We start from the raw sequence: 10,523 nt of genomic DNA, 5'->3' as shown, positions 1-10,523 counted from the left end.
GTGTAGTAAAAAGGCCGAAAAAAGATTCCTAGCACAAGACCTTAACACAGGGGTGCCCAACTAGTCGATCGCGGTCTACCAGTCGATCGCCGACAGATCCCAAGTCGACCGCGAGGGGTGAAGAAATTTTTATTTATTTTTTTTAATAAAATTAAATTTGCGCGGTAGCGCATGCACTGTCAACAGCAGTTGAAAGCCGTCAACAGTAGTTACACACTCCTAAACGTTGGCATGGCTGAGGGGAAATGAGCTAAGACCTACCCCCCCCCCCCCGCTTGAAGGTAGGTTTGCTGGGAGATCTCGGGAGGTTGGCTACTTCAAAAGTAGATCTTGGGTCAAAAAAGGTTGGGCACCCATCCACCTCTACTGTCCCTATACAAGGTCCCTATTTAAGGAACATTAAGGAAAATTCACGTCAATGCTTTCTTTGAAAGAAAATGTTTGCATAACTCCTGTGATGATAATAACAATACTGAACAAATTGTATTTGCTAGTTGATTTGTGCAGGCAATTCACACATTCACCTCACAAAACAAATAAACTACAATGAAATTACCTTGATGGCAGATTCAGCCCCCAAGCCTATATCTACCCTTTTGAGGGAGACCCAGTTCTTCTCCTCAGAGACGTCCAATTTGATCAACTGCAGGGGGGTTCGTTCCTGTAGGAGATCCCTTTTGATGAAACGCTGCAGTAAACTCTGATGACAACAATCAGATAGTTACCTAGCCATTCCTATTAATTAATACAGGTTTACATTCAATTTAATTAATTAAAATCTTTACAGTGATAATTACCATCAGGAGCTCAGTTAAATCCTTTGCCAAAACAGGCAACACTGGCTCGTCCGTTTGATATTTTTTCAGAAACGGGTTAAAACTTCTTGCAATGGCAAGGAAGAATTGAAGCTTTGGAATTAATACTGGATCTCCTTGTGCTGCCAGTATGGCGTCATAAGAGGCCGTGTTCGGTTTTTGGACCCTCTTATTCTCAGCAGCCTTGACATATATCTGAATCATGGGCCAAATTTCCAGGACTCTCTCTGCAACCGGCACATTTTCCACCCATCTGTGGCCGCAGAAAGAGGGGAAAGCAAGAGGACCCAGTGATGTTGGTGTAGTCCTCTCTCTGGGCAGGAACGTTGTGGAAGTGGAAATGGAGCGCTCGCAGGAGTTTGTCAATTTGCCAGGCTGTAAAGCCTGCCTTCATGGCATTGTGGAGGGTGTGAAGTCCACAGCTCCCAACCATCAGGATTTGAGCACCTCCATGCAGCTCAGCATGCTCCTTTTGTAGGAGATCCAGGAGTTTGAAGTTTACATTGGGGCCATCCATTCCTACTGAGAGAAGCTGCTTCATGTTGCAACACATTCCTGTGAATTGTCAAGAAAATTTGTTTGAATAACATTTATTGTTGAAGTAAACCACACTCAATATACAGACAGACAGTAATACTGTATATGCTTCAAATTAAACATTTAGACAACCGTAGCCTATAATTATAGCCTTGTTATCCTTTAGTAAAACATGAGTCAGGTATTGGGCTACATTTGACAGTGATAGATATTAGGCCTATGTCAAGGACTGCTTTGTCAAAGTTAGATCATTGGTTCTCCAGCGGTGGCTCACTATTGGTGCTACTCAGGATACGCTTACATACAATAGCATAATTTAAACAAAATCCCTATAATTTAAATTTGGCTTTATCAGAGCCATGCTCAATCTTCAGATTAAGCCTAACAGTAAGACTATAGACAAGTTTACGCGTCGAACCCTGGGCGGCGCCATTACCCTCCACAAATGCATTTCATTTCCGCCGGAAGTGGTTTGCGCAGCGGTTGCCAATGTAAACAGACGCTTTGACAGCCCACTGTCAGATCGATATCGTAAGCTAATAATGTCCATACAATGGCAACACAGTTTAAATGATCTTACTGGAGATGGCATTACTATCCCCCACCCGAATTCAGTGCAGAACTGGGTGGATAACATGGCGACGTGGCCCAACATAACGTACAGCAAGATTTGCGCCTATTTCGTGGACTCCATAGCAACGGATGGGAAAGCGATGGACAGTCTGAAAGCCTCCGAGGCTTATCAATATTTGCATAGCGACAAAGTCGGTTGTGTCATGTCATACAAACATGATCGTTTTGTTTATTTGAAAGCAAATGTAGAGCCTAGTCAATGTTTGAATAGCGCGTGGCATAATGCTTGGGTGCTGGTAACTGAAGCTGGAAAAGTCAAAACGGCGGGATGTACGTGTGTCGCTGGACCAGGGAGATCTTGTTCCCATGCAGCTGCGATCCTGTGGAAGGTAACTCATTATTTGACCATTGTACTCTAGGCCTATATGTCTTTTTTATTTTCAGTATCCGAACTACATCATAGAGGTTAGAGTGTGCAAGTGTGTGTGTGTGTGTGTGTACCAAGATCATAATAATAACACATTTTCTGTTACTGAAATCCCAGTGCAAACTAGATCATATGGCATGTTTGCAGTGAACTCATTATTATAATATCAATGCACTGTTTTTACTATATATCTTTCTAGGTAGAAAATGCTGTGAGACAGGGGAAAACCGGGCTTGCCTGCACAGACGGACAGAACCAGTGGAATGCTGGGTCTCAAAGAAATGCTGGTCAGAGGAAGATGAAGAATGTATGCTTCAAACGACACAATAGGAAGGACCTCTACCAGCTGCCATCAACTGCACAGCCATCCTCTACCACTCCAGAACCAGCACAGGAGGTGAGACTCTTTGGAAATCATGGAGAGTGGAGGAAGAACGCACTTGCCTCACCAATGGCAGAACTTTTCAATTGCCCTGGGAATAGCCTCCTACAACTCTGCCTTAATGCTGATACCTCCAACATCACCGATCCAATACCATGCCCAGACCTCCATCTCCTAACCCAGGGGTCGGCAACCTGCGGCTCTTTAGCCCCTCAGCCGTGGCTCCCTGCAGTTTTCTTAAAAAAAATAAATAAAAATAAATTATATATATATTTTTATATATATCTTCAACTAAACGAGAGGTCGCAATGAATGCGCAATTGCGCTACCGTGAGGGGGGGAGTGAATGACAAAGCTTCGTTGATTTGCAGGTGGCTAATCCCAGTAGGAGTTAAATCTTTAACTGGCATCTGGCATCAGGAAGTAGCCTAGATGCTGCCATTGGCAGGAGGCGGGACATGCCAGTGAGCCGCCAATCAGCAGCATCCACCGTTGACAGCCAATTGCACGAACGAATACTGAGCGAGAAGGGTTTACAGCATTAAAGTTCGTTATTTTTTTTACAGAGTGTCACAAAAAATGTCTGTGCGGTGCGCAGCGTTAGCGTCTCCGGAGGGGGGAGGGGGTGAATTAAAAAGTTTGCGGCTCCAAAAAAAATATTTTTGCGGGAGATGGGCCAAAATGGCTCTTTTGATACAAAAGGTTGCCGACCCCTGTCCTAACCCATGATGAGCACCACACACCACTGGCTTGTGTAAAATGCAGAACCTTCTACAATCAATACATTGATATGTCCACTCCCCAGCTTGAGGAGATTGAGAAGGTTACAAAAGCACAGAGCAAGTTGGTCATCTGGAACAAAACTGAGCACCTAGAAATAGAAGTACCCTATGACCAAGGCTTTGTTCAGGAGCAAATCACAAGGCTGCGCACATTCTACTTTTCCCACATGCTCCCAAAAATCGTTGATTATTTTGTCGAGGGAAGGTTTCAGTTCTGCAGTAAATATCTCAGCATTTTAAAACCAAAATAAACTGCCTTATGTAGGTGCCCAAGGGTGCCAGCAGATGTCTGTTGTTTACATAATGTAATATAATGATGAATTTAATGTTAAATATAATACAAAGTTGAAAATAAAGGTTGATGCATTTTCATTTCATTATTGCACTGAACTACGATCATGAGTGCCCCATCTTCTTTAGAGTGTTACAATTACTTTAAACACAATTCGTTCATAGTAAACTCATACATTAATAACACTGGATGAATTAATTGTTTTGAGGAAATGAAACAAATGGCTTCAACAAGAAAGATCATGTATTTAATCCTAACATGTATTAAAAAGTGAAATACAAAACAAGCCCACACAATAACATCACTATAACAATCATTTACAATATTAACCAATACTAGTATGCACACAGGGACACATGGCAAGATTCTAAACCTCACGAGGCATTCTGATCAGTGGACTTCTTAGGTTAACTAGGCCAGCACAGATGGTCAAGATGTTGTCCAGTTTACGTGCCATGCGGATGGGAACGGTCTGGGATAAAATCTTAAAGACCTTCAGTCTCTGGATTGCTCTTTCCAAATGTATGCAGACATTGGCTACTCGCCTGGTTCGTGTTATCTCCTCATTGGTCAACTGATTGCGCCTGTTGGTGAATGCAGGGATGTTCAAACTGACCTTTCTTTCATTAACCAGGTCTCGAATGGTGAACCCACGGTCCGCCATGACCTCATCACCAGCCCTTAGATAGTCCAGAAACCCACTGTCCATGGCGATAAACTTATCGCTGCTTCTGCCAGCATATGCGTCAGATATAAACATGATTAGCCCATTAGGGGCCACAGCGACAAGATATTTCACAGTGTTGCGTGATTTATACTGACTGAAAGTGTCACTCCTTGAATCTGGGTTTGTGGCTCTCTGCATGGCACTTTCGGCACAGTCAATGATGCTGGTGGTTCGAGGGTAGTTCCTCTTAAACGGTAAGGGCATGGTGGCACGAATGGTCTCTCTTGGAAGCCAGGGGATCAGGACTTTGAACTGTTCACCCATCACGCCAATCCAGTGACTAATCACAATGCTCGCTATGGATGTAGACACATTGAAACGGTGAGAAATATCTCCTAATATAAGATTTAGTTTTAGCTTCATCAAGGTCATCAGGATTTGGTCAACAACAGGAAGGGTAATTGATGGCTTAGCGAAAGGCAACAACGCCATCACCATGGTGAAAAATTGAACCATGCGCACTCCTGTATACAGCCGAGACCTAGAATCATCAATGACTGTGGTGCTAGTCACAGTAGGATCCTCGCACTGTGTGGCCTTATCTACTTTAACAGATTGTGTTGTTGAAAAGTATGTGTGGTCAGTCAGTGACGGATCCTCCCACTGGGTCTGGGCATCTCGGAATTTTGGTGTGGCAGGCTCGGCCTCACAGGCAGGCTGACACGTTTCGGGAGCATCTAAAAAGGGGAAGAAAACACATAGATGGAGCAAAATGAATGCAGGCATAGTAGAGTCCTCTCACTAAAAACATCACAGTCGCATAAATTGTACTACAACATTACACTCTCTCTCACACACACACACACACACACACACACACACACACACACACACACACACACACACACACACACCCCCCCCAACGTACGTACAAGCAATGATGTAACGTTAGCTCTACTGTCTATGAACATTAGCCTAGCTATGGTGAACATTGTTTGTCCCATCTTCAAAACAACCAGCTGTTTTAGCAAAACACCGGTAGCAATGTTAGTGTATGATAACTTCTTCACAGTTAACAGTATTGTCAGTTTCATAGCTAAAGTTGCTGAACTTACCATCAGATTGAAGTCTACGCTTCTTTGGGCAGGCAGTGGTCCGCCCGGTGACTCGGCTCCTCTTTGGCTGGGTAAAGCGTGTGTATCCTAACCACAACTCTGGAAAGGGATTATTCTTAGTTGGTCTCTTGTCCACAAAATGATGTGAACACACAAAAACGGTGCAGGGTGGATTTTTTAAATTCAATGCCTTCAGCCAGGCCCGTGATTCCGAGTCGGCATCAGGCTTGCGAAAAAACTCAAACAACGGAGGACATAAACATTGTCTCTTCGTGGCTGGTTTGTGGTCAAAACACTCTCTATTTAACCACTCGTTCAGGTGTTTCCTTGAGTTGGTACAGCCAACTACTGCACACGTAGTTCCCGAACCACTTTTCCTCGATACGTTGTCCATCCTTTTTCACACTGTGTCTCTGCGTCGATATCGGAGATACCTAGCAACATAAACCTGAGCCCGCCAGAACGGAAGTGGAAAGCATACACGGGAGGAGTTAAGGAAGTAGAGCGGAAACGGGTCAAAAAATGGTGGTACAGTACTTGTAGTAGGGGTGTGAACGGTTACAAAAAATTGTAAACGGTTACACAACCCCTTTTTTTTTTTCGTGTACACGATTCACCGTTTTAATTAATTATTTATTTTTTTAAAGTGGACCGCAGTCGCGCTAGATTCCTCTAGTGTACATTTCACTTCATTTCACAGTGTACACGGTCTCCTTTCTTTTTTTAAAATCTCCACCCCGCACTTCGCTGTGTAGTAGCCATCGCAAGTCAAAAGTGAAACTTACATGTTACATGACGTAATGCCCAGTGGTCAGTTACCCAACATTTATCGCCTGCATTTCTTAGTGCATTAACGTTGTCAAAGTGGGACATTTGTAGCTTTATTAATATATATACACAAACGAACAGAGCTTTGTCTCCCCGTGACCTTATATTGATTGAGTCTAAAACGTTCTCAACGATTCAGCCAATGAGAGTAGCTACAGCAGGTAGCAATCGCGTTGCCAAGGCACATGGGTAAACAAATGATACCGCCACACAAGTTAACTAACGATGGCTGTAGGCTTCAATATCATGCATGCAAGCACTTTTGTAAGCATGTATCAATAGTTATAGGAAAATAAACTTACTTTGATGTGCTGCAGCAGATCATCAGCTCTTGCATGTCCCAGGAATTCGGAGCCAAAATATCTTGACCTGACACAACCATCCTCCAAAATACGAATATGTATATCCATCTGTTTTTTTTTTTGAGGATTTGTTGAGGCTCTCGTCAATCATTAGGACGAACGGCCCGGCATTGTTGATGGTCTCAACCAGTTGCTTTTTAAAATATGGTGCAATACCAAATTTAATAATGTAACCAGTCATATCCTTGCCCAGCGCGAAGGATTTAGCTATGTCGGAGTCCGGAAACATATTACGAAACAGCTCTCCAATGCCATCATTCGATTTGAAAGAGTGGTGTTTAGTTGCTAGGTCTAAACACCACAGTACCTCAGCTCGCAACGTAGAGGTGTCGACAGCACATAGCGTCTTCTGTCTGACGTCTGTCGTCCACCTGTTGATGATGGTGGTAGTGGTTTGCGGGGAGGTTGAGGGCAAAGCAGTGGAGGTTGAGGGCAAAGCAGTGGAGGTTGAGGGCAAAGCAGTGGAGGTTGAGGGCGGTGATGTAGCCGTAGTGCCGAACATTGCCATTTGAAGCTGCGCTCTACGTCCGCGCATCCTAGCTTAGTGGCTACTTGATGTCATATGCGATTTGACAGCATTCACCCCCATCCAGTTTATATTGATCGTCTTCTTACAGACGTGGCAATAAGCCTCTCGGCTGTTGCCAACTACTGGCCTCAGCCAGTCTTTAAATATCGATTCCTCCAGCCAGAGGTCAGAAAATTTGCATTTCCCCATTATTGTCTTTTAAATAACTTTAAAATAACAGAAGCGAACTCGCGAAGAGGTTTGGCAGCAAGCCAGCCGGTTATATCCAGTTTGTTTCAGCGCACTCAACACGTGACCTCATTGATATCACTCAGGTCCTACTCGCAACAAAAAAAAAAAACTCGGCCTAGTTGGAAATGTAATACCTCGACAGATGACGTTTATTACTTTTTAATACTTTTTAATGGCCTTAATTTGGGCTAATTTCATTTACTACCTATTAATACCTTTTACAATCCCGCGGAAACCCTGGACAGGAGTCGTCTGTACGGGAGGGGGGTAATGTAACGGTGCGGCTGCCCGTTACCACAGGCAATGGATACAAACAGGACTGACACCGGGATTTACAAGTGCACATTTATTAACACACAGAACATTCAAACGCTTTCATGACGCTGTCATGCCAAATTTGTACCAGCTGCCAAATTTGTACCGGGCGCGTCATCCATACGTAATCCATTCCAAACCTGCCTGGCAACAGAGGATCGCGTCGTCCGTTGCCTGGCAACGGACGATCGCGTCGAATGACATGAAAGGTTCACGGACATTCGCGAACCTTCTATCTAGCGATCCGTTATCTGTATTGTGCTATTTCGTCCTTGACCTGCTTTAAACACTCAGTTTACTTGCTAAATTTGATTAAACAATTAAATACAATACAAATATAAAGTAAAAACTAGCGATCCGTTTTCTGTATTATGTTATTTCGTCTTTGGCAACATGAGCGCGAAATGTTTTTTGAAACCCGCTGTGACGGCCGCAAGGCCTTGCCTATGATTGTCCTGTCTCCCAATTAGGACTGATGAAGAGGGGCGGAGTCGCCGCGTTGGTGGCCTATATGGTGCGCTCTGTTCCAGGAGTCCAGGCCCCCGTCCTTTTTGGCATCTCTACCTGCTTGCCACGCTGCAACGTTTTGATCTCCTTTTTGTTATGTTGTCAAATAAACCGTGATCATTGTGAAACTGGAACCACGCCTCTGTCCTCCATCATTGTCTGGTTACCCTAGGCCATGACAACGTGGGGGCTCGTCAAACTATAGCCATGCTCCGTGGTTTGTTCCATTTTATGAATGAATGGACACATCACGTGAGTAACTCCAGTGATTGTTTACGTTGGTTACGTAGTAACTGAGCCGAGATCGTTCTTTTTTTTGGGAGGGCGAGAGGTGTGCGATATTGGTTATTAAAATGTGTTTTTTGTAATGTTAAATGTAAGGGTCGGGCGTGGTAGGTCTGATCATGAGTGGTCTCTGATAGCTGTTCAATATCCTACCAACGTTCTAGCGTTGGGTTGTGTTTTCGGATGCATAGTTTATTTTGTTTTCATGTTCGCTGCTCATGCTCGTGTGACAAGATAACAATTGCAGAGCAACGTTTTCCCCAGTTAGAACGCTCCGGCGTTTGTGCCTAGGTTCCAGCGACTGCGTCTGGGCTGGTGGTCACCGCCCTGGAAGGAAGGCTGAATCGACATAGTCGGGTTGGCTGGAACTCCAGCGGTATTATGTGGGCAGAGCCTTTTTGCTAATCCCCGGCTCTCGGACGCAGTCAGAAGATAGGTACGATTAGTCGGGGGGGAATTAGGGGGAGCTCTGTGTTGTCTTGTTACATGGGTAGAGTTGCGCGTTGCGTGTCTCGTTTGATTTATTTTTAAGAACAGCTGATCGATGAGCCATCTGCCACAGCCATGGCTGAGATTGATAATTTCGTGGCCACTCCCACATTGGAGGTGTTCGAGGAATTTACCAAGGAACAGCTTGTGTTGCTTGCGGGCCATTATGGAGCGTCGTTGTCTAGCTCTGCAAAGAGAAACAAAGGCGTAATGCAAACGATTATACGAGACGCGCTAGTTGAGAAGGAGGTTCTGCCTGCAGAACCCGAACCTCCTCCCGAGCTGCCTCCCATTGGCTTGTCGTTTGAGCAGCAAAAAGAGCTTTTGCAATTGCAAATAGACAAAGGCAAGCTGCAACTTTTAGAGCGTGAAGCTCTTGTTGAAAAGTGCAGATTGGAGCGCGATATCGAAGTTGGAAAACAGGAGTTTGAACGCGAAAAAATGGCGCTTGAGCACAAGCGCTTAGCATTAATTGAGGAGGGTAAATCAACTCCTATTACACCTATTAATGGTGGCAATATTGATGTTACGAGGTACCTAAGACTTCTGCCAAAGTTTGAAGAGTCTAATGTAGATACTTTTTTAACTTTATTTGAGCGTGCGGCTGACCTGCACGATTGGCCTGATGCGACGCAATGTTTACTGCTTCAGTGTGTTTTGAGTGGTCGTGCTGCCCAAGCTTATGCAGCACTCGGTGTGCCCGAGAGTCGTTCTTATTCGTGTGTGAAAGAAGCAGTGCTTAAAACCTATGAACTCGTGCCAGAAGCATACCGTCAAAGGTTTTGTGGAATGCGCAAACGTTTTGGTCAGACTTATGGGGTGTTCGCAGACGATTTGTCTATTCAGTTAGATCGCTGGTGTTCGTCATCGGAAGTTGAGTCGTATGACGGGTTACGCAGTCTCTTTTTGGTGGAGCAATTCAAGAATTGGCTCCCTGAGGAGATGGCGATGTATGTAACAGAACACCAGGTGACTACACTTTCTGAAGCAGCAGTTTTAGCGGATAACTATGCGTTGGTCCACAAAACAAGGTTGTTTGGTGGACAACCAGTCAGTAATGAACGTGCACAGTGGAGCCACCAAGCTCCCCGTAAAACCACGTCTAATGCGCCCTCTGCTTCTGGTGATTCAGGATTTCGTGCTAAGCGCACTCAAAATAAAATAGAGCATAACGTAACGTGCCACTTCTGCCTAGGCGTAGGGCATACGAAATGGCAATGTGAGGCGTTGAAAAAGAAAAAGGAGAATGAACAAAAATACAAGGCTAAATTTGGTACCGCTACTCAGACTAAAGGCGCAGCACAAGGATCTGCTTTGGCCATATCTCTCCCTAGTCAACCGATTAACGTGAACAAGCCTGAATTCGAAGTGAGTTTTTCCCTTTATT

General features: G+C 44.5%; 1 protein-coding gene across 1 annotated transcript; it reads right to left on the bottom strand.

The window, feature by feature from the left end:
* Window positions 1–4,033: 4,033 nt before the first annotated feature.
* LOC132445660 (uncharacterized) lies at window positions 4,034–6,111 on the bottom strand. The gene is made up of 2 exons (XM_060035764.1): window positions 5,591–6,111; window positions 4,034–5,212 (listed from the first exon to the last, which is right to left on the bottom strand). The coding sequence occupies exons 1-2, from the start codon at window positions 5,982–5,984 to the stop codon at window positions 4,176–4,178; spliced, it is 1,431 nt and encodes a 476-aa protein (XP_059891747.1). The 5' UTR covers window positions 5,985–6,111; the 3' UTR covers window positions 4,034–4,175.
* Window positions 6,112–10,523: the final 4,412 nt, after the last annotated feature.

Source organism: Gadus macrocephalus, chromosome 17 (genome assembly GCF_031168955.1).
Source record: "Gadus macrocephalus chromosome 17, ASM3116895v1".
Classification (NCBI taxonomy): Eukaryota; Metazoa; Chordata; class Actinopteri; order Gadiformes; family Gadidae; genus Gadus; species Gadus macrocephalus.
This window is presented reverse-complemented; position numbering and strand designations above follow the sequence as displayed.

What these genes read in the sequence shown, in the direction of transcription:
- LOC132445660 (XM_060035764.1), bottom strand. Translation starts at nt 5,984, where the DNA reads ATGGACAACGTATCGAGGAAAAGTGGTTCGGGAACTACGTGTGCAGTA. An exon ending in GCGTAGACTTCAATCTGATG is followed by an intron (nt 5,213 to 5,590) that starts GTAAGTTCAGCA and finishes TCCCCTTTTTAG; the next exon opens with ATGCTCCCGAAACGTGTCAG.